We start from the raw sequence: 23,293 nt of genomic DNA on the forward strand, positions 1-23,293 counted from the left end.
TGACTCTCTCATGTCTGGAGAGCTGCCTTTGTGTGCACTCGGCCTCTTCCTGATTTCAACTCTCACCCAATTGGAGAGCGTCCAGGATTCCCCAACGTCGATGACCCACCAGCGGCCTTGGTCTTCCGTGGCCGAGAGGCTGTCTCTCCCACGTTGATCGAATCCAGACCCAGAAGAATACTACATCTAGGTCAGGATATTCCTAACTGATGAAGTGATCTAGCTCAGGGTCCATGTGCGGCGATTAGCTTCCCGGTCGCCGGACGCGGAGTTAGACCTATCACAAAATATGACTTGGTAGGATTCAAGTGAGCATCTCGTGGCTTCTCGTCCCCATTCAGGATTCCTTGGCGCCGGGTTTAAGCTGGCGGTGCGACGGAGAGACTTCAGGGGAGCTGTGAGTCGACATATAAAACGTCCTCCCCGACTGTAGGCACTCGAAAACAACCACAGCTCATGGTCTTGGAATTGATTCCTTCTCCTTGTTCATAAACCCTCTGCCCTTGCTGCGGTCCACCAGCCATGCGGTCTCCACGATCGCTACTGTTGGGGATCGGGGCTTTGCTCCAAACTCCCGTTGCAGCCCTTCATATTCCTGTCATCGCTGAGAACATCTCGTATCCTTTCCACGACATCCACCATCCTGATGGCGCTCCGCTTGTTCGGCGTGATGATGCCCTAGTGGACCTGCGCATTATGCCATTGGGTGCTTCCATCGTCCATGGCATCGGATCCGAACCGGAGCTGAATGGGTTTGTCTTCCGAATATCTTGTAGCCAAATAATGCGAATCCCAGGCTAACCTTTTTTTCCCCCTCCTTTCTCAAGGTTCCGAGGGTATTTGCGACAGGCACTTAGGTTCAATGGTTTCCAAGTGGACATGGTGGGTTCAATGCAGACGGGAACCATCGAGGACAACGTAAGTCCAACATCTTCTCATCTTGTGCTATTAGGTAGATAATTTTGGGTGAGCCGAAATTCCGCTAACAAGACCCCGTGGACCTCAAGGATAATGAGGGTACGCCGGGAGCCATCATCGACGAGACGGAGAACCATTTCGACAACTCAAGACGCCTCAAGCCCAATGTCGTTGTGATCAACCTTGGCACAAACGATGCCAATAGGAATATCGACGTGGCCAATGGCAAGACGCGGATGAACAAGTTGCTCACGCATATCTGGGCATCCGACGGCATGGCCGATGCTTGCATCATACTGTCAACTCTGATCCCTAGTGGCCTTGCCTCTGGCCAACAGAACAACCCGATCCTCAATAAGGGCTATAGGGAGCTGGTCGACGAACTGCAAGGCCAGCACTGCATCTACCTGGCCGACATGGATCCTGCCGACGGCCCTGCACATGGCTGGCTCGCTCCAGACATCAATCCGGACGGCATTCACCCCAACAAGGCAGGCCATAGCAAGATGGCGTACGTTTTCTGGCAGGCCATCCTACGAGCATACAATGACGGAAACATCATGGATCCCCTCCCCATCGACGAAGGCCAAACGGATCCTGGGGCGGGCTGCGACAAGGTGTACAATTCCGGCTCATACGCCGGGTTGACGCAGCTTGGCTCCGGCTTCGACGACGGAATCTATTATCATTCACAGACTTCCGAGGGAATCCTGTTGAACCACACGTCCCAGTACGACCAAGGGCAGTTCTTCTTTGCTGCCTTGTACGGCCGCAAGTACGACGACTTCCTTGGCTGGTATAACGGTTCCGATCTCCCCTATCAAAACAAGTTTGCCGTATGGAGGAACTCTGGAGGCGTCTTCACGAGGATTGCCGATCTGGACCCTGATCTGCATTGTTTACCACGGGGAATCCAGTTCATTGATATGAATTGTAAGCAACTACCATTTTCGTCGTGTTTTCTCACTCAGGGGCTAAAGAACCGGTAGCCGACGGACTTGATGATATTGTCTGCATTGACCCCGACGGCAACGCATACCTCTCGATCAACCAGGGAGACGGCACTGCCACGACGCCGCCAACCTTCAAGCGCGTCAGCGCCACGGCCAAGATCAGGGACACTCTGGGATTCAAACAGGATCGCATTCGCTTTGCCGACATCGATGGAGACGGCCGCGGCGACTACCTTGCCCTTGACGACCACGGAAACATCCAGGCTTGGCGCAACGGCTGGGTTGACGATATTCCCAAGTACTGGGAGTCACTTGGCACGCGATTCCTCGCCAAAGGCAAGGACACCATCGACGGGGTCCGGATGCTGGACATCAACGGCGACGGCAGGGCAGATTGGCTCTTTGTTGACTCGACTGGCGGAGTGGAAACGTGGACCAACTCGAGGACCTGCCAGAGCGGCCACTCCGGCGATGGCCTCAAAGTCGATTGGCGTCAGGGGTTTGCCCTGGGGGCATCGTCTGGCAACACGCATCCCGGCGTGGCAAAGGCCAGCGATGGAGACATCCGCGACCGTATCCTCTTTGGTCGCGTCTGGGGCGTGCCCCAAGATTTCGGAAACTTTGGACGGAAGGATTACGTCTATCTCGAGCATAGCCTTGACGGAACCACCCACACGTTCCGGATGAGGGCCTGGAAGAGCGCCGGTCACGGCGGCTCCAAGGTCAAGGCAGACGGAGTCAAGTACTGCAACATGCTGAACCATCCGAACGGCGAGGTGGACTACGTCTGGACGTGGTCAAATGGCAAGATGATCCTGTACCCCAACGCCGGCAAAGGCACAGTCGGGGATGGCGAGTCCTACTGGGGCCCCAGCGAGACCATCTTCGACCCGATGGCGCTCATCGGCAAGGATCTCGACCGGCGGGATCTCCACCTGATGGACTGGGACGGCGATGGCGATTGCGACATTGTCTGGACGGATCCCGACAACGACAACCGGCCTTCGGTGTGGCTCAACCTCTATCACACAACAGGTTCCTGGACAGACGCCAAAACGTGGGATTACTATCCAAACGCGCAGTCTTCCGCCTCGGGCGTTTCCTGTAAGGAAAAGCGCGGTTTCAACCTCCACGACCATGCTGTTCAGTTTGCGGATCTCGACGGCAACGGGCGAGACGATTTCCTCTGCCTCAGGCGGGACGGCTACATCTCCGCATGGCTCCATAACGACGACAACAGCTGGTCGAGCGTGGGCCAGGTCAAGTTTGCCGAGGGCAAAGACCGAGCCAACCTGCGGTTCGCCGATGTCAACGGAGATGGCAAAGACGACATGCTCTGGGTCGACAAGTACTTTGGCGACGGGTATGTGTATTACAACCGGGGCCCTGGAGACCGAGCGGCGGACGCCGGATCATACATCCACTGGGACCATGTATCAAAGCCCGTTTACAACAGCGACCGTGCTGGGACTTGCGTCTACTTTGAGGACTTTGACGGCAACGGCATCGCAGACATCCATGCCATCCGGGATGTGTACAGCAACAAAGCCGCGACGTGGCTCAGCCCGTCCTGCTCCGTCAAGAACAACAAAGGCGATGGAGGGTCCTGCTGCGACGACCCCCATCTGCCGGTGCAGCCTGGAACAACCGCTGGCGGGCCCGGTGGCAGCGGGGGAGGCGGAAACCAGTGCATCAAGGGCCACGGCCCCGACGACTTCGACGCCCTCTGCGCGTTCGCGTGCCAGTACGGCTTCTGCCCTTCGCCCTGCGTCTGCGACGAACGCGGCACGCCGGAGCCGGCGCCGCCTACAAGCCGCGCCCCGGGAGTTCCAGCCTCCGACAAGGGCAGAGAGTACTCGCTGCTCTGCGCATGGTCGTGTGCTCGTGGGAAGTGCCCCTCGGCGACGTGCCAGGCCTCGCCGGGCGGCGTCTTCTTGTACCACCCGTATCCAGACGACAACACGGACCCCACCGTCATCAAGACGGAGTGCTCGTTTTACGGCTATGCGATTCTTGCGGGCTGCAACGTGGACTCGTGGGAGGAAGACAAGAGCTACGACCCCATTGGCGCAGACCAGAACTGCTCAAACCCGGCCGATGCGGCATATCCCTGGAAGTGCGCCTGCAACAGCTGCGGCAAAGCAGGCAACGATCTAGGCCTGGGTCCGGCCGAGCGCTGGAACTCCGTCTTTGCGCAACAGTGCATGGAGGACCTCACCACCTGGTACTGGCAGGTGACGGAGGACGGCCAAGTCGACGCCTCCCAGCGGAGCCTGCCCGACGTGGTGGGAAAGAATTTCGGGGGTCTCGACGGCAACTGCGCGTTCAAGTCGCCGCCGGGATTCCTTTGTGATGTTATTGGGGATTCTGGATGGTATGTACTTTCTTTGGTTGCTTTACCCCCCCCTGACAGAGAGATGCTGCCAACGTACGCGGAAGTCTTGCTCATATTGACATTGATGCCTTAGTGTCCCTGTCCGTTGCGGTACGACCATGTATGCAGCGGTTGACCTGGTCCTCAATTCGTTCTACAACGTCTTCAACGTCCATAACAAAATGTACCATTCGCTCGACAAGGTCGCCCAAGACGTCACGCATGCGGCTGATACGGTATGTTTATCGAATCCCCCTTAGTACACTGCCGTGGTGTTCCTCTGCTAAACTGACGCAACGTCGTAGATTCACGACACATTTTCCGAAGCCAACTCTGCCACTCTGCTTGAAATCCTCCAGACGGCTTTAGACGTCTTCGATGGTATCTTCTCCATTGCGGGAGCTGGAATATGGGAGAAGGTAAGTCTGCCGTGGCAGTGTGCTAGCAGTGTATGGGCAGCTGACCGTCCTTGATAATTTGACAGTTCCTAAGCGCAGGCGTCTTTAAAGCCCTCACGGCGGGTGTTGATAAAGGCTCACAGCTCCAAGAGAGCATCAATGGAGCAATATCAATCTACAAAGCGGCTGCCGGTGACGCGAAGACAGCGTAAGCCATACCATTCCATGTACTCCTTTCCGCTTGCTCTTTTGGATCGCTCGCTAAGCTATACCTGCAGGAAGGACAAGGACATGGACGACGCCAAGAAGATTGAAGACGCCGCCCAGGTGCTTGCCGAGGCCGCCATGGAGTCCATTGACGGCTTCATGAAGTACATCTACAGCGCCGGATTTTTTGGCACGGCCGCCCTGCAAAACCTCCTCAGCGGCGGCGTCTTCCTCGACGACCCGAGCGCCAAGTACTCGGAGCTCGACTTCAGCAGCCTGTTCGAGACGTGCATCTACGCGCAGCTGATCCAGCTGGCCTGGAGGCTGGGCTCGAACCAGCGACCCATCGTCGTGTACGACTTGCCCGACGCCAAGACGCCCAACAAGCTGGAAGGGTCAGCCATCATCAGCGACGAAGACGCGGCCAAGGTGCGGTACCCCGGCAACTACAAGGCCTCCAACGGAAAGGAGTACTCGCTCTTCCTGTTTGGCTTTTCAGAGTTTCCCGAGCTGGCCGACATCCAGCTCTACCCGCTCAAGGGCCACGACGACCTCGACGACGAGGACAACCAGTGGGGCGTGACGTGGCGCGACATCACCGAGAGCTCCTTTTCCGGCTTCATCGCCGCCGGCAAGAAGAATCCGTACCCGATGGCGGAGCCCTCTGGCGACTTTGGCGACGCCGACAGCGGCAACTTCTTTGCGCACCAGGAGGGCGTCAAGTCGGCGGGCTTCGCCTCCCTGCCCGTGTGCACGGTCCGCCTTGCCTTTGAAAACTATATACACTTTGCCCTCAGCGGCGGCGCGTGTGATTCGTACCCGTGCTGCGAGAGGACGTGGAGCACCGAGACTTACTATTGCAAGGGCCTGAATTCATGGTGCGAGCCGGATGGACTGTAGGCTTCAGACAGGGGTTCAGGTTTATATTAATAACTGCTGTGTTATATGTCCCGTAAGGTAACCTGGGGTCTATAAGTTGATATAGGTCAAGCCTTCCTGGAGATGGACTAGTCATGCAGATAGCTTTTTCACAAAAGCTGATAAGTCTAGAGTTAGAGAAGTAGAATCTTGGGTATATGTATATAAATAAAAGATCAAGACAGGGGCCCTGCATTAGCGAAAACGTGCGGCTTGTGGCGGCGTGCGGGATTGCGGAGCGGGAGCCCGGTGATCCGGCACGGCAGGCGGGACAAGGATCAGTGGTTGCCAGAGCAAGCGGCAGTTCGACTTGGCAAGCAGCTTTGACTGCCGAGAGGATGCTCTGTTTCACAAACTCGAATATTGAGTTTTGCTTTCTTCAATGCGCATTAGCTAGTATTATCGCCTTGGTTTATAATGCGCGGAAAAAACATGGTCAACTGTTTGATACGCCACATCTACAGTATGATCTCGGGGAAATGCAAGAACTCCGGACTTTGTTTCTCCGCTCTCCATCCTCAGCCACCCGCCACCAGCCCTACGGCAGATTCTCGGGAGCAAGAAAGCTGCGGGCTGAGGCTGGGCTGCTAGAATCGTGGCGCAGCAACATCCCCCTTCGGCTGTTCGCTGTTCGCGCAGAGGAAAGAAAGAAGGAGGGGGGCTGACAGATTGGCGCTTTACCCGAATGAGCGTAAAGGGGGATGGGAAAGAGGCCGCCGTGACGTATTACCAAGCACCTGCCGAAGGTGCCCGAATCACCGACGGGAAGCAAGCAGGCGAATCGAATCGCACTTGCCGATCGTATCGAATCGCATCCATCCCCGTCGCACCGCGGGAGAGGCAATGAGTAAGCCATGGCTGGTAGGTTCTTTCCATGTATTTGGCAAAAAACTTTTAAAAAACTTTCCCGTATGCGATGTTGTTCTGCTGATACGCGTAAATGCGGAATCTTATGTTAGCATTCGTATTGCAGGTGTACGTATGCTTCGCTCTTGCCCCCAGCTGAGCACGGTCTATATATGTCGGTGGCATCTCCGAGAAACATCACCTGTTAGATTTGTAATCATCACACACTCTCCCTTTTACACTTGATTGATTCATTCCGAGAAGGATATATAAGTGCCTCTTGCTATTTATACATACTTGCTCTGTTAATCTATCGAGACAATCAATCAAATCTTCGACGCCACAAACTACAGCTCACACTCAAACTTATCATTACCTACGTTGGTTAAAGACCTATACCTGAGTCAGGCGGAAGACCAAACCGCAACACACGATGGATGTCGCATCGCATCCAAGCGATCGCTCCATGGACTACAACAACAACAACGATGCAGCATCAAGACAACAGCAGACAACGTCTTGCATAGCAAACAACTACAGCGACAACAACGACACAACTCGCGACATGGAAATAGATTCTGTGCCGTCAGCAGCCGCGTCAGCGCCGTCAGCATCGCAGGAGACAGACCTGCACAGCGAAAAGGATGGCGAATGCGACAGCGACGCCGAGGACCGACCAGAAACGGTCGCCATCACCGTGTCGCATCGCGGCCACAAGTTCCCTTTCGAACTCGACGCCGACCTCACCGTCACCGACCTGTTCCGCGAGATCGAAAACGTGCTCGAGATTCCTTTTGAGAACATCAAGGTCATGGTGCCCAAGGGCCCATTCCTCAAGCATCCCTTCAAAGACGCCGAATACTCGGTCAAGAACCTCGCCGGCAAGACGGTCACCGTCATGGGATCGACCAACGCCGACGTACAAGCCGTCCAGTCCATGTGCCAGAAGCTCAACAACATCAAGGCGGCTCGCGAGGCGCAGCGATCCAAGGCGAAGAGCAAGGCGCCGACTCGGCGTCGCGGCGTGCAGTCTGTCGAAGATTCGAAATACACATTCCTGCAAGTGCGGCCGCTCAGCGGGCTGCCTCACCCCGAGCGCAGCCTCAAGCTGCTGATGCGCCTCAAGGAGGATCCGGGCATCAAGGCGGCCATGCGCAAGCACAAGTTCACCGTTGCGCTGCTGACGGAGATGGAGCCGCTGGCGCACACGCAGTCGACGCATGAAGGAACGACGCGCATCCTGGGCCTCAACCGTAACCAGGGCGAGGTGATTGAGCTGCGACTGCGGACCGACGCCCACGACGGCTATCGCGACTACAAGACGATCCGCAAGACTCTCTGCCACGAGCTTGCCCACAACGTCCACGGGCCGCACGACAGGCAGTTCTGGGATCTGTGCCACCAGATTGAGCGCGAGGTGGACGCTGCGGACTGGAAGTCTAGCGGACATACCCTCGGCGAGACGTCGCGATACCACATTTCGGGCCAGGAAGAAGAGGAGGACGTCCACGAGGATGACGGCGGTTGGACGGGCGGCGAGTTTGTGCTGGGTGGCAGCAGAAAAGCGAGCAACGCAGGTCTCAGTCGACGGGAGATACTGGCGCAGGCTGCGCTAGAGAGGCAGAGGAAGGAGGCGGAGGAGGAGGCGAGTGCGGTGGAGGCGGTGGAACGGGGATGGAGGCCGTGCCAGAGGCCGCAGCCGAATAATGATGGTAATATGTGAGGTGGGAGAGGACAAGGAGAAGGAAGCATTGCATTGGCTTGGCGTTATCATGGCAGGGGAGTTGCCAGCTGGCTTGGATTTGCAGCGAGTTTGATGGAAGCATTTTGCTTGGGTTCGTGCATGGGATTGCATTGTTGTTTGCCAATCAAGAGAAGGATTCAACTCATTTTGTCACAGAATAGCATGTTGTTCATATAAGTTGCTGAGTACTCATCAATACTTATATTAAGCACTTTACTCATTGACAATTTACTTGAACTACGTTGGCTGTCGCCCCTCAATAAGGCAGGGAATCCATCTCCAGCCCGTCCACCGTCAGCTTGAAAGCATCATTCCTCGAATAACTTCCCGCCGCATCCAAATCCAACCTCCCACGAATACAATCCCGCAGATCAATATCCGCGTAAATCAGATTATCCTCGTCTTCCCACTGCGGACCGGCGAGGACTTCGCCAAACGGTGAAACAATGCAAGAGCCGCCGCGGGAGAGGAAGACGGGAGTCTTTGGTACGGGCACGGCGGGCTGTTGTTGTTGTTGTTGTTGTTGTTGGTTCCGCGATGCGTCGTCTTCCGTGACCTTGGGGAGCTGTTGTTTCTGCCGTTGTTGCTCCTGGGCCTGTGCTTCGGCTTCGGCTTCGGCTTGAGCTTTTGCTTCGTCTTCTGCTTGGCCCTCGCGGTTGTCTGCGGGACAGGACAGCACAATCTCGTTTCCATCCTCGTCAAAGACGCTCTTTCGCCGCCCGTGCCGCACCTTGTGCAGCGGCACCGCAAACTCGAACCCATCGTCCGCCACGACCGCCGAACTCCTCCTCGGTCCCCCAGCCCCGGTCCCGCGCCTGGCACCCCCGGCCACCGGCACGACATCCCTGTCCGCGCCATCGACCGCATCCGCTTCGCCGGCCCGAACGCACATGTTGCTGCTGACGACGAAGCAGCGGCCCTCGATGCCAATGGTGCGCATGAGGCTGAGCCATTCTTCGCGGCCGTCGGCGGTGGGCGCGAGGTAGAGGTTGATGTTTTGCGCGTAGAGCGACTGGCGGAGGAGCGGCATGTAGTTTTCCCAGCAGATGGCGGCGGCGAGGTTGATGCGCTGGCCGCGGATGAACGTGGACACGGCGCGGAGGGTCGAGGGGTGGCCTTGGGCCCAGATGAGTCGTTCCGAGCCTGTCTGCAGATGCCCCGTGTTAGATGAGTTGAGATGCCATCACATGGATGATAAGACGTACTGGCATCACCTTGCGCCGCTTGCCAATGATGCCCTCCTTCGGACAGACATACACCGCCGCGCAGTACAAGCTCCCTCCAGCCTTCTCAATGCACCCAGTAACATAGAACACGCCGGTATCCCGCGCAATCCTCTCCAGCTCCTCCCTCGACCCGTCCCCGCGCCCGGCGCCCCCCTGCTCGTACCCCGGCAGCTCCCGCCTCACCCAGCGCATCCCGGCCCCGGCGCTGCCGCCGCCGACGGTGTCGCCGAGGTCGATGGCCTGGTCAAAGTAGCGGGCGTAGGCCTCGCGGCCCTCGGCGGTGCGGCTGCCGACGACGCAGCCGAAGGCGGTGCCGCGCGGGTAGCCGCCGATGAAGGCCTCGGGGAGGAGCAGGATGTCGATGCGCTGGGCGGCGGCGCGGGAGGCGAGCGAGTGGAGGAGGGAGAGGGTGAGGGGGGTGGTGGGCTGGGTGGTGGGCGAGGCGGTTCCTACGCGGATTGTCATGGCGGAGGAGATGTACTGTCAGATGCTATACGTTACGGGAGATGATTTAAAGAGGGAGGTACAAAAGGGAGATAGGTTGGAGGTGCAGTTGGAGATGGTGTTGAGGCTATATATTATGATGCAAGCTGCCCGCACTTGGCACAGGCAAATCATCAGGCAGGCTTTGCGCCATGTCAGCTCAGCTCACCCATCATCATGCCTACCTACTCCAACTTTGCCCACTTTCAGGCCTTTTCTTCTCCTCACGTATTGCCATTCTGGGGTAGCTAATGGCATGGTCGCTCCTTGTCCCGTTTAGGAAGTTGTCGGCCGAGTAATTCATTGTTTCTTTTCAATAGCTGTTGGCGACTTTATGTGGGCAAGTGGAAATGGACAATGATAGATATATGGGGTATCATGGGCTCAAGATGCCGACTTCGGCTGTTAGATTGTGTGCGGCATCTGCGGCATTGGCGGTGTTAGCTGGGCATTTGCGGCCGGCTGAGTTAGGCTCAAGATGCTAAGCAGCCAATACCGGGGAGTTGGAGTAGATCGCATAAAGGTAATCTATAGACCTCTTATCATCCAGCTACCATAATAAGGCGTGAAAATGATTGATTGATCGTAAGCGGCTGAACCTTCTTGTCTGTATATTCGCCTCACCAAAGCCGCGGATCCTCACGATATAGAACAACTAGTCAGAGGTTCATTCAAGTCTGATATATCTATTCTTCAGCCAGCCCAATGCACTGCCAGACTATATTAACGCGGGTCCTCAATATTAGAGACGATACATGATCTTAAGACTTGAGTCCACTATTGAGTCTTAACCAAGCAGAGAGAAATAGGGAGCTGGCAGCAAGCTCCCCAGCAAGCTATCCTACATTCTCAGTATATGGTGAAAAGGTCTATTATGCTTACCTATTACTCATATAAATGCATTTTGCTTCCTCGCATACTAGGTAATCATGGCAATTTCGAGAAGCATAATGATAACAGGAAGAATTACCCACCCGTCTTCATTGTGTATTCAAGAATCTAAGTACGAAGTCTTTGACAGTACCTACCTACTGGCAAGTAGAAACTCGGAAGCTCACGTCTGTACTCTGTAGCAGCGACGTATATGGTCAATCGCCAGGGCAAGGGAAAAAAGAGTCGAGAGCCTGACCTGGTCCTCTGAGATCCTACCCTCCGGGAACTGTTTCGCTAAGACCGTCGTCTGATAGACCAATGACGTATGAGCGTCCTCGCTGACTCGCAACAACAATACTCGAGCCCGAAGCAGCAGCATTCTCTGGTCGATATTCCGGTGGAAGCCAGAGCAGCTTCTCATTGTGCCTCATAATCCATACGCCATCCCAACTGATGTGATACTTGATCAGATGTTTCTCTGATAGCTCTTCCTCCACCAAGTCAGCCGTTACAGGGAAATCCAGTTTGAAAAAGCTTAAATCCAATACAAAATGGGGGACATGGATCTCAACGATTCTCAAACAGGCACCTGTTTTGAGATCCCAAGTAAACGTTCTGAAACCGCGAGGGGTGAAGCAGAGAGCTGCAAGCCGACGGCCATCGCGAGAAAATGCCAATTGGCGAGCCTCTACGTCCACTCCCGCGAGAGCAAGTTGTATAAGCTTATCCCCATTCAGATCCTCTACCCAGATCTCAATGCCATCCCCAGAGGCAACAATTGTACCGTCTGGGGAAATGGAAACTGGAAAGCTCCATCCTGATGTCCGCCTTGGCGACTCTTTCAGCAACCGGCCCGTACGAGTCTCCCACACACTGATGCCCCCATCTTTGTAACCCCCCCAGCCAGCCACACGCCGGTCATCCACACGCCAGCCAGCCACAAGCCTTCCTCCATCTGCTGAGAGGGCCACCGAGCGGAGATCCCGAGTCTGGCCAAAGACGTTATCAGGGCAAGTGTATTTCGAGAGAGAGCTGCATGTATTCAGGTCCCAGATTTCGATGTCATGTCGTGTAAAAGCCGCGGCGATGTTCCCTTTTCTAGAGATCTGTATGCCCGCTATCGCTTCCAATGTTTGTGGTAGCACAGTGCATTCTTTGCCATAATCGCTCCACAGACATGCAGGCGCATCAAAGGCGGCAGTAGCAAATCTTTGACCATCCATGGTTACTGAAAGGCTGACGAGGGAGCCAAGCCCTTCTCTTTCCCCCTCGCGACTTTGCATTGAAATGTCCCAAACTTTTACTGTTCCGTCTGCCGATGCCGACGCAAGCCATACGCCGTCTGGTGAGAATGCTAGCGATTTAATAGAGTCGGAATGCCCTTTAAGGGCTGCGAGGCGAGTGCGTCTTTTCCAATCCCAGATGGTGATCGTTCCCATCCTATAACCTGCTGCAATCAATCGTCCATCTGGCGAAAATGTCGCCGCCCGTATGGAGTAGTGTGGGTCGTCGTATTGGGGCAGCTGCGAGGATGTCGCTGACGCAACATCACAAACCTTGATATCGCCGGCAATGCTGAAAAATGCAAAATATCGATTGTCTCGTGAGAAAACCGCACCGACTACCAGGTCGAAAGGTGGCGGCAGCGTATTGAACGAGTGGCTGTCATTGGAGTCCATGTGGCATATCTTGATTTCCCGCCCGCTTTGCATCGCAACCCATTGACCATCGGACGATGGAACCATGAAAGATTCACTTTCGCCAGAAGCAGCAGTGAAGATTGTTTCACAGCCATGTCCCGGATCCCATTTGATAACACCACCTAGCCCCTTAGCTGCGAAGACAAGCTTCTCATCGTCTGTAAGAGTCCATGGGCATTTTCTCGAGCCCAGGTCCAACCCATCGCGAAGACTGTCAAACTTTTCGAGACAATCACCTTGACTCGCGTCCCACAATGCCAACGTGTTGCCCGTCAGACAGGCAAGTTTGCCGGTCTTGGAAAACATCACCGTCGTCCCAGCCGGAGTAATCTTTTCTATGGACAAAGTTTGCAGACAAGTGCCCAATTTAGGATCCCACATCTTGACAGTTCCACAAATATCTCCCGATGCGAGGAGACCTTCTGATGAGAAGGCGACACCAGTGACATGCCCTCTGTGGCCTTCAAGGGTTTGCAAGCAAGGGCTCCATTGAGCTTCGACCATTGGCGTACGAGCAATCCATCTAGGCCGACAAGCGTTAAAGTTCTTTCGGATAACGCTATCCTCTGGAGAAAAAGTGAGTGCCGAGCTGTAGATCTGTAATGGCGCGGTATTGATGATTTGACCAAAGTAGAGGACGAAGCGATAAGCATCATCTAGGAACGCTCTTAATTGTGTTCCGTCAGTCGGCTACTTGGGGTCAGCAGATGTAGGTTACGTGAGAATTGGTTCGAACTGACATGTATGATAGCTTCCAACTCTCTGATCAGTAGCGCAATCTCAGAGTATCTCCCAAGCAAAACCAGTGCTTCGAGCCAATGAAGGAAGTGACATTTGAGAAACACATGCCATTCACTTTCGTCACTCGGGTGTAATCCGCACTTCGCCAAGTGGTATATCCAAAACCTGCAAGCATATTGTACCTCTTGTGGTATTGACGTCTGTATAGTCTCCTCTGCAACTTGGCTTCGGTCCGTTCCAGGGCTCTTCAAGTTGCAAATGTTTTCCTTCAACGCCCCACGTAGAAGTACAAGGCATCGAGTTGCTAGACGTTCGTGAATCTTCTGAGTATCAACTTTGAAGTCTTCATTGGCCTCGGGTCCAATGAGAAAATCCCTGAATGATTCGTGGAACAAACTGATTGGCGACAGACTCTCCTGCTTTTCTGGAACAACCAAGACCGACTGAAAGAGCAACAGCTCTTTGCGAACTGCTGGCTCATCCTGGCCTAAAAGTCTTGCAAGGCAAGGGACTGTAACAGAATCTGCGAGGCTCAGGACTGAACCGATAACATTCTGAAACTGTGTCTTTGCTTTTTCGAGCCATTGAACCTTGAGATTACCAAATCTTCGTCTTAAGATAGGAAGATACACGCCATCAAGGTCTCCGTAATTGCTGGAGTCCAATATATCCTGAACCAGATCTTTCGGTCCTCCCGGAATCGTAGTCTGCGAAATAAACCGACAAGCAGCAGCGGCAAATTCGAACAACGGCGAGGCTCGATCTGTAAGTTTCTTGAGAATTTCTACGTCTGCGGGATTCGACCACGGGCCTAAGTTTGGCAGCGGATCCAAAAAGCCGTCGATATTCTCTAAATGGGTCTTCAGGTAGCGCTCAATATCCTGCTTAGTGGTGTCCGATGTGGCTCTCTCAAGCTCTGTCTTATCAGATATCTTCTCGGAGACTTTGTTGAAATCAGATTGTGTGTGATGGTCCAGGCGACTGGTGAGAAGATATTTGACCAGAAGTTGCTTCGAAGAAGCTTTGTCCCCTTCAGCACGATGAATCGGCTGCAACAGCTGTTGAACGAGATTGGTGAGATCCTCCTTGGAGTCGCATTCATCGAGGGCATCCACAACAACCACGATAGCTGTATGAGGGACGAGGTTTTGCTTTTGCAAGGGTTCCTGGACGAGCTTCTTGAATTGGACCCTCGGGTCTTGTTCTGGCAATGAAGGCTCTGATTCCAAAGCATCATGTACTATCGTAGCAAGACTGGGTAGCTTCCTGACCAGTTGAGCTGAGAGTGTCGTGAAGAAGCGCTTCAACCTGGCCCTATCCTCTTCACCTCTTTTGAAGAAAAAGCTGGCAACGATTCGTTTCCTTTCAGCCATCTTGCTGACAACAGTGCGCGCAATTGTGGATTTCCCTGTTCCCGCTTTGCCTTGGAGCCAGTAAAGGTGTTTCTGAGGTGAATCGAAGTCATCAAGCCAGTTGCAGATATCTTCGAGAAGCTGTACTCGCGTTTGCGGGAGGCATTGCCCACGACCTCCACCGTCTTCGTCAAAGCTCGGGTGGTATTCTGCGTCAGAGGCGACCACGGGTGTGAGACGATCAATGACGGCTTGCTGCAGTTTGTTGATTTTCGGAGGTACATTCCTGCGTCTGTTAGTCGAGAGTAGCTTTTCGCGCCGAAACTCGTCACTTACGGCTGCATCTTTTGCAGTTGTGTTGTGAGCTCCCTGTACAAGGGATCCTCAGGGCTACAACACTTGTTGAGGCCAGAGTGATCTTTGTCCACTTTGAAAACTTGCATGAAATTGGTACCGAAAGTAGCGGACTCGGATGGGACAATCTGCACCGCGTGAGACACTCGCTCATTACTTGGCGAAGCTTGCGAACGGGACAAACCTTGCCTGCGTAAAGCCAATTCAGAAAGTATGTCGGCTTTTGTTCGCAGATGGAGACAATTCTGGTTTCTCTCCCCAAATCCTCCTTTTTCTTGTAGAGCTTGTGTTGAAACGCTTCGCTGAGCTTCCTTAGCAACTCTCCATTGCTTCGCAGCGAGAGAAGCAGACCCGTGTCTGAGCCCAGGAAGCCGGTCAAATAGGCAATGGTCGCCCCATAGCCGGCGATTGGGCTGCCTAAGTGAGGTGTACCCAAGAAGATGATGCCGTGCGTGTCTTCTGAGATCTTCTCAGTATCGTCTTCATTGATAGACAAAGCCTAGAGAAGATTTGTTAATGGAGGAAAAAAAGAGACATCATGCGGAGAGTGATACCAAGGAGCGATGGACATACCTCTTTAATGACGATCCCGCCAAAACTGTGCCCTATGAAAATCAGAGGAAGACGCTAAGTTGTATATTAGCCATGATTCTCCCAAGAAACATTGCCCATGTACGACTCACAGCATGCTTGTCTCTGTGCTCGACGAGCGATTCCACAAGGCGGAGCCCGATATCACGGGCCGACTCGAAGCAGGCGTCAACGAGCCAGTCCGAATTGTATGCAAAGTGAAGTATGCGAGCATCTGCGAAGCGCCTATCTTTCATAAGAAGATCTTTAAGCAGATGGACGCATTCCTGATTCTTGCCGCCATTTGACTTCGAGCTGGTTTTGCACGTCCAGGTGTGCTCTGGGTTCGCCCCAAGGCCATGTACAGCAACGATTCTATATCTGTCAGCCATCGAGTGTCATGGAATCTTGGCAGACAAAACATACTCGTATTTGGGTTCGTGGTCGGAACATGCTTCGGTGAGGATCTGGAGGCCCACTGAACGCCCGTCACGTCTTCGAATCTTTGCATAGACGCGGTATACAATGGAACATAGAAAAGGCAGCAATAGAAGAAAAGTTGCGATGACTTCCTCCGGAGTTGGCCTTCGTGGTGAAGGGGCTATTTGCAATAGATGCCAAGTCATGATGCTCTTCACATTCGGATTAGCAATAATTAAGGCAGCCAATGATATGAATGCCCGAATTAGATTGTCATGGGAATGAAAAGTTGAAACATGGTGAAGCAGGAGTCAGACACCAAGGTGCAAACGCGGCGACGAGCACAGCTGAGGCTGAGCTACGTGTCTCCTCGTGTTTGGGCATCAATGAGGAGCTCTCATGCACAGCTTTTCAGCTCACCGAACGGCGCAGCAGCCAATTGGATGAGGTAGGCAGGGATGGGCAGAATGGCAGCACGTGCGTGGGATTGAAGCAACACAGGAAGCGATACCACGTTGTCCATCAGAGAGGCAGTTCGGTGGCGTCTCACGGCGCTTAACTGCCCTCTCATGGTTTATGATTGGGCAGCGGTTGGGTACAGCCGCGATCAGACTGAGCAGTGCAGGTGAAGAAGAGGCTCGAGGTGGCAATACGAAGCCAACCTACTGGTTGATCACGAGCAAATAATCCCGAAGCTGAAGAAAGAAAGGAAAAAAAAAAAAGAAGAAGGAAAAGAACCGTCTCTGCATGTACTTATCAACGCAATCTTCCAGCGACATCTCCATCTTTAGCACCTTTTCCGCCAAGGGCCCGAAGACGGGAAACATCACCGGCTATAAGGTCATCTACGATAAGCATTCGACCACTGAGATTAAAGCTGGTCTTTTGACCACAGCGACGACAGTGAGGGGGGTAGTGTCCACGCCGGCACCAAGGCCACCGAGCGGGAGGTTTCGGCTGGTCCCACGTAACCCATATGTCTCCCCGTGTAGTGAATGGTCTGACTTCTTACATGTACTACGTTGATAGCCCGAATTCATCATCCTGTCCTCACACTACAAGAACAATCGCGAGACCAACAGATTTAAGAAGCCAACAGCACCAGGATCTCCTCCAACCCATCATCCCAGAGACTGCGGCGGCTACTGGATGAAGTTCACTCCAAGGCCATGTCCAGAACGCTCCCTACAAGCTTCCTCATAGCAGCCAGCACAGAACCCATGTCCTCCTCCAAAGCGTCATATCTCTCTGCTCGTGCCCTCCATTTCTCGCTGCTGCTCCAACTCTCAATGCGTGTTGATCGGTCCGGACCATATGTCGTGATCTCATCGGCATCTGCACTCTCGGCCGTCTCTTTGTTATCCTCGAAGATGAACTGAATAATTTTGTTCTGCAATTCGTTGCTCAAGTCAATGTTCGCTTTGCTGCAACCCGTAACCCCAGCGGAAGGTAAAGCTTGAGAAGCAGCAACATCAGCAGCAGCCTTTGTTTGGCTGGGGTCGATATATCCCTCCAGAAGCCCCCGGTCAGCCTTCTCCAACGCCTCACGGAAATTGCCAAAGAGGTAAATCAGCTCAACGCCGTGGTGTGCGACGTTGTGCGAGGGGCCCAGAAATGGATTGCCGAACTCGAAGTGGCAATACTGCACGCCCACGCGGTTCGGGTCCTTACCATGGAGGAGAGCTTGCTGCCCGCGGTGGGCCTTGAGGAATCTACCTGCGCGGTGTACTCTGAGACAGATTGTAGCATCAGAGACGAACTGGACGAAGGCCTCGAAGAGGTCATCAGCAGATGTTGTGGGCAGGATATTGTAAGCCTGGGGGACGTTGTCGGCCGCCGCCTCTGATGGGTAGCAGGATACAAAAAGAGAACGGAACGGGTCGTAACCCCAGTTAGCCATGCGAACGAAGCCGCTAAACTCGTGGGATGTCGCGCCCAGCACGACTTGGATTTGGTCATCGGATAGCCCCTTGACTTGGTTGTCCGTTCCCTCATGCCCGAAGTGGAAGGAAACCTCGCAGTCCAAGTTGCTTTTCCTAATGGTCAGCTCATCAATGACCAAGATGAAGAACGTCCAGTGTAAGTCCGAGATGTTCTGGCTTCGTAGGGGAATACATTATGAGCAGAGCAGACACGATGCGAAGTTATCAAGAGTTGAGGGCAAGTAGTGTGCTGTAGTTCATCTCCCTGGCCTTTTAGCATTTATATGACAACGGCGGTCGGGCAGCTACTATGCCGTGTCCAAATACGACAAAAATCCTGATTGGCGGGAGGTTTCCGGGCGTCTTCGCTCCACTTACAAGATGACTCAATCGGTGAGTTTGACCATAATCCGGGTGCAGCGTTTACGTGCGAAAACTCATCTGTTTGAAACGGTCCTGCAGATCCAAGTTCCGTTCAACTCTCGGTGGCCGACAAAACAGCTGGCTCCCAGTCTCACTAGAGTTACTGGGTAAACAATATGGCTGCTTGTCCATTTTAAGATAGGGTGCTGTGTCGTCCCGTGATCCTCTCAGCCCGCGGTTGCAAGTAAGCGTCATGGTGTTGATGCAAGTGAAATAGCAGAATGAATAGAAATGGTTTTTTTTTCCCGTGAGTGCAAGGGTTTATAATACAAAATAGTTCAACCAACAGCAACTGGATCTGATCCGCTACACCGGCGCTAAAAGCGCAGGTAAACATCTTCCGTAGTATAGTGGTCAGTATGCAAGCTTGTCACGCTTGAGACCCGGGTTCAATTCCCGGCGGGAGAGACCGCCAGCAGTTCTAAACTGTGAATTCTTTTTTTGTATTTTTGATCAATTTTTCATTCTGATATCTATGGCATTGAAGCCGTACGATCAGAAATGGAAGAGGCTAGTTGTGTTTAAAGCATCACTCTTTGTAAATGTAGACGAGCTGGTATGGTAGTCTTTGAAGTCATGTCCACTCATATTCCGAGTATGTATATCACCATTTATGGGTATGTATCATTGGTCTCATCGTCTCATCTGAAAACAAGGCAATTCAAGCTTCATCCCCTCTTCCTCGTCCGACTGGCTACCGGCGCCGGCTCAAACGCATCGTCGTCTGAAACCTCGTCGTCGCTAATCTCCACCGCCTTGTCCTGCGTCGCTCCCTGTGAGAAATTGAGCTTTGTCTGCCGCGTCTTTGCTGCAGCGCCCCTGGCCGGCGTCTTCCTCGTCGCCGCAGGCTTATTGGCAGCCGCCGTCGTCTTTGCATTCCGCCCGCGTCCGGTGGCCCCCGCAGGTGGTTTGTATGGCGGCGGTGCTTCCTCCTCCTCCGATTCCATCACCACGTCGTAGTCTTTCTGCGGCTCCTCTTCCTCTTCGCTGTCCTCGAAAGCCTTGGGGCCGCGTCGAGCCGGTGCTTTCTTGGCAGGCGTCTTCTTGGCTGCTGGAGCCTTTGTCGCCCGTGTTGTCGCCTTCTTCGTCTTTGCTGGCGGCGGCGGCGGCGGCTCATCCTCGTCTACATCCAACATTTCATCATCCTGCTGCGCCTTTCGCGACGAGCGACCCGCCGCCTGAGGCCTTGCCGGCGGTTCGTCTTCTTCTGCGGCGTCTTCATATATCCAGGCATTCGGTTCGTCTTCCCAATTGCCATCGAAATCCGAGTCCCACGTGTCCGGTTTGGGCTTCAGCACTCTCCTTCGTTCCCGCGGTGCCATATTGCGCATGCTGCCGGCCGTGGCCATCCGCTGCTCCATCCTCTCCTTGTAAAGCTCCATGGCATTGCCCAGATCCTCGTCGTCCGATTCCAGATCCAGCATTTGCTTGACCTGGCCGGACAAGTGTTCCGACACAAAGAGCGCCATCGCATGTGTATCGTCCTTGGCGACGAATTGATTCACCGCCTCGCCAAAAGGACCCTGTGGCAGGACTTTGAGCGACTGTTTCGCAAGCAGCTCGTTGACGAGGGTTTCCACCTTGACCATTTCAGTGGCCTCGTCACCCAGTGGCTCGAGAAGCTGTCCCGGGTCGGCCGGATTTTTCCCTGTAGTAATTGTTAGCACAAGGTCGATGGGCAGCTTCGATAGACGAGTGACTCACGCCCACCCGACGATTTCCTGTAGAAATATACGACGTCGTTGATATTGGCGACTTTGCCCAGAAATCGATTGGAGAACCGCTGCGGGTTTTCACACTCAAACTCGCCACCATCAGGTGCGGAATACTCAACCTTTAGGCGAATCAGCGGCAGTGGTCGCTCTTCCAGAGCCTCCTCGTCCGTCTGAATGGCCTCCCACTCCTCATTTGCCGTGGCAATCATCTCCTCGACTATATCCATCAGCCGTATCGTAACCTCGTGTTTATTGTTTTGTTTCTTGTCCAAGCCTTTGAAGCGTTTATCCTGTGAGAGGACGATTTCCCTGGTGACAAACGGCCGCACAGTCTTGAGAGGGATTTTATCGACCTTGAATGTTTTGCTATTCACGCTGACGATGGCGACGTGCTTCTGTACGGCCTCTCCAGGGACTAGTGACGTAGCCACTGATGATCCCGGCTGCATGACATGGAATCCCGTCTCTGGGTTCTTTGTCGGATCGATCAGGCACTCGTGTTCGTGCCCCCAGACTACCAGGTCGAGCCAATCTGGAAGCACGTTCTCGGGCAAGTATGACGTCGGCGTATGTGCGTGGTGGTTTTGGTGGACGGCGAGCAAGTTGAACCACTCGCCTGTCTGCTGACCGGGGCGGAACCACTTGACCTTGTGGTCTCTGAATGTTCTAAACATGCGCTCGTCTCGAACGTTGCTCAGCCCGTACAGCGCAAGCTTGGTGTCGCCCTTCTGTAGTAGGATGGGCTTGGCCTCGATGTTATCGACCTCGGCCACTCTGCCATAGTAATTGAGGAGACCCGCCACCTGCAACAGATCGAGTGAACAATAGTTGCCATCGCCGGAGGGGTCGTCGTGGTTGCCGTGGATGGAAAAGACAGGGATGGAGATGTTGATGTCGGGGTCTTCGTAGTTGACGTGCGGGAATGCGCCCTCGAAGACGTCGGCGGCGTCGGACAGGAACTCGAGGGAGCACGGCTTCATGCCGAGGCAGTTCTTCCGTAGCGTTCGCATGACTTGGTAGAGAGACTTGCGGGACGGTTTGTTGTGGTGGAAGAGATCGCCGGCAAGCAGCACCATGTCGACCTGTGACGATGCGTGAGCTTGGAGACGGAGACGAACAGAAGCAGGCGACAAACGTCTTGGGTGCGGGCAAGGGTCATGATCTCGTCAAACGTCCGCCAGCTGTCGTCCTTGCGGATGGCGTCTCGCTCTTCGTAGCCGACATGATTATCCGTCGCAACCAGGATGCGGATCGTGTCTGCCTCTGCCAAACCGTGAGCGGGGCATCAAGCTTGATGCCTGGATTGCGAGAGCCTACCAGGGAATTCGGGCATGTTGGCAGGTGGTCGATCGCCCGTATGCCGAGTCTAGAATCGCGATCGCATTAATTGCAGAGCGAAATGAAAGAAAAGATGCTGAAACTCACACTCTAAATGGGCGATGACGGCGTCTGCAGCTTTGGCGGTTCACGGTGGGAGACGCGATGCGGCAAGCAATTAACGCGACATGATACGAAGTCACGTGCAGCTTTAAGCATGTGCATAACGGTAAAGGCTACCCTAGAGGGAGCGAAAATAGTATGGGAGTCATGAACAATTACGACCATTCAACGGCGCCAGATAAACTAAATTGTGTTTCGTTTCCCTGGTTTTTTTATTTTTTTTTATGAATTTTTTTTTTAAAAAAAAAATTTCTGTCTTTCTTTATATCTTCTTCCTTCTCTTGCTGTTGACCTGCTCGGGAGTCAGGGCGGATAGTCAGGTTGAGACCTCGTGCGTTTTGCCATTTCAAGTTGGCTCATTGATCATATCGTAGCCGGTTCATGGAGTATAAGGATGTCCCATTATTGAGAAAGAGAATGGAATGTCTAAAAGTAATAAGGAATCGCATCTTCGCCAATCTCCTCAGCAACGGCATTCACCGCATCAACAAGCTCCTGAGGCAGCGGCCCTTGCTCGAAAAAATCCAGATTCTCATTCAACTGCGCAACGCTCGAAGCCCCGATAACGATTGCATCTCCATGCTCGGCAGAAAGGGCACCGTGGTGGGCTGTCCATCGAAGAGAGGCTGCATGGCCGGAGATGCCGTGTTTGGCGGCGATTTCTCTCACTTTATCGGCGGCGGCTTCGAGTGTAGGTTTGCGATACCATGCATTATACATCTTGCCGATGGTGTGCTGGGAACAGATATTTAACACTTCAATCTCAAAGAGCTCCGGTATGATCATGAAGGATTACTTACCGAGGGGTCGTAACGACTTCCGGGCTGAGGGTTCTTGTGGTTTCCGCTGAAGAAGCCGGCAGCTCCAGGACTTCGTACGAAATGAGTCAGTTTTGCAATCACTTGTCGAGTCAAGAGTGGTCAGACGTACCTCCAGGCGTAAAACGAAATACCATGCTTTCGCAGCAAGGGGAACAGCTCCTTTTCGCCCGTCCTCACAATCGGGTTATACTGCCCCTGGTACACAGTCGGCTTCACGAACCCTCGCTCCTCGCTAATCTTGATAAACCGCTCAACTTCCTCAGCCGTGTAGTTGGACAGCCCGAATCGCTTAAACTTGCCCTCTCGGTAGGCCTTGTCAATGGCCTCTGCCGTCTCCTCAAAGGGGACAGTCCGGTCAGGCGCGTGCAAGTACATAATATCCACCTGAGAGACCTTTAAATCCTCGAGCGAGCCATTGATGCTCTCCTCTACCTTGTCTTTCTTGTGAGCTCCTTCAGGGCGAGAGAGGACCTTGGTGCCGATCTGGAAGCGTTCTCCGGCGTTGACTGCGCCGAGGCGAGGTTCGCTGGATTTTGGGGCGTGTGGTGAGTAGCTTCTGGCGGTGTCGATTTGGCGGTAGCCACGTTCGTAGAAGGCGTTGAGAAATGCTTCGACTTCTTCGGGGGTGTCGTATCTGACTGTTGGGTCGAGGGATCTGTCGCCGACCTGAGGAGGGACTCTTCAACGGGTGCTCTTCAAGTATCGTTCGTGACTATCAACTTACACTGCCAACTCCCAGGACAATCTCAATAGGTGATTTCGGCATCTTTCTATGAACTGTTTGCTTCAATGACCTGGCTTGTTCTATAAGAATGTACCCGATCTTGTCTTCATGTTCCATTCCTTCAAAGCCATTGGCATCAACCGACTGATATATCCCTGCTCATGAAGTACA

General features: G+C 53.7%; 6 protein-coding genes across 6 annotated transcripts; 2 read left to right on the forward strand and 4 right to left on the reverse strand.

Annotated features, from left to right (window-relative positions):
• Positions 1 to 520: 520 nt before the first annotated feature.
• On the forward strand, positions 521 to 5,750 carry CCMA1212_009828 (uncharacterized protein; the record flags this gene model as incomplete). The annotated part of the gene is given in 9 exon segments (XM_073706894.1): positions 521 to 752; positions 828 to 918; positions 1,008 to 1,851; positions 1,908 to 2,353; positions 2,369 to 4,245; positions 4,340 to 4,481; positions 4,551 to 4,664; positions 4,730 to 4,851; positions 4,922 to 5,750. The coding sequence occupies 9 exon segments, from the start codon at positions 523 to 525 to the stop codon at positions 5,748 to 5,750; spliced, it is 4,695 nt and encodes a 1,564-aa protein (XP_073554608.1). The 5' UTR covers positions 521 to 522.
• Positions 5,751 to 7,047: 1,297 nt separating this feature from the next.
• CCMA1212_009829 (uncharacterized protein) lies at positions 7,048 to 8,337 on the forward strand (the record flags this gene model as incomplete). Its single annotated transcript, XM_073706895.1, has 1 exon — positions 7,048 to 8,337. One exon carries the CDS (start codon positions 7,048 to 7,050, stop codon positions 8,335 to 8,337), a length of 1,290 nt encoding a protein of 429 aa, XP_073554607.1.
• A 277-nt stretch (positions 8,338 to 8,614) lies between these two features.
• Positions 8,615 to 10,049, reverse strand: CCMA1212_009830 (Nitrilase blr3397; the record flags this gene model as incomplete). The annotated part of the gene is made up of 2 exons (XM_073706896.1): positions 8,615 to 9,505; positions 9,564 to 10,049. 2 exons carry the CDS (start codon positions 10,047 to 10,049, stop codon positions 8,615 to 8,617), a joined length of 1,377 nt encoding a protein of 458 aa, XP_073554561.1.
• Positions 10,050 to 11,212: 1,163 nt separating this feature from the next.
• Positions 11,213 to 16,483, reverse strand: CCMA1212_009831 (uncharacterized protein; the record flags this gene model as incomplete). The annotated part of the gene is made up of 6 exons (XM_073706897.1): positions 16,084 to 16,483; positions 15,771 to 16,038; positions 15,272 to 15,586; positions 15,070 to 15,215; positions 13,381 to 15,019; positions 11,213 to 13,330 (listed from the first exon to the last, which is right to left on the reverse strand). The coding sequence occupies exons 1-6, from the start codon at positions 16,281 to 16,283 to the stop codon at positions 11,213 to 11,215; spliced, it is 4,686 nt and encodes a 1,561-aa protein (XP_073554562.1). The 5' UTR covers positions 16,284 to 16,483.
• A 750-nt stretch (positions 16,484 to 17,233) lies between these two features.
• CCMA1212_009833 (uncharacterized protein) lies at positions 17,234 to 21,470 on the reverse strand (the record flags this gene model as incomplete). Its single annotated transcript, XM_073706898.1, has 5 exons — positions 17,234 to 18,172; positions 19,121 to 20,070; positions 20,127 to 21,219; positions 21,273 to 21,400; positions 21,455 to 21,470. The coding sequence occupies 5 exons, from the start codon at positions 21,468 to 21,470 to the stop codon at positions 17,234 to 17,236; spliced, it is 3,126 nt and encodes a 1,041-aa protein (XP_073554560.1).
• A 533-nt stretch (positions 21,471 to 22,003) lies between these two features.
• Positions 22,004 to 23,168, reverse strand: CCMA1212_009835 (Aflatoxin B1 aldehyde reductase member 3; the record flags this gene model as incomplete). Its single annotated transcript, XM_073706899.1, has 4 exons — positions 23,123 to 23,168; positions 22,508 to 23,064; positions 22,378 to 22,447; positions 22,004 to 22,312 (listed from the first exon to the last, which is right to left on the reverse strand). Exons 1-4 carry the CDS (start codon positions 23,162 to 23,164, stop codon positions 22,004 to 22,006), a joined length of 978 nt encoding a protein of 325 aa, XP_073554559.1. The 5' UTR covers positions 23,165 to 23,168.
• Between the last annotated feature and the right edge of the window lie 125 nt (positions 23,169 to 23,293).

This window comes from Trichoderma ghanense (assembly GCF_004382785.1).
Source record: "Trichoderma ghanense strain CCMA-1212 chromosome Unknown scaffold_19, whole genome shotgun sequence".
Lineage (NCBI taxonomy): Eukaryota > Fungi > Ascomycota > Sordariomycetes > Hypocreales > Hypocreaceae > Trichoderma > Trichoderma ghanense.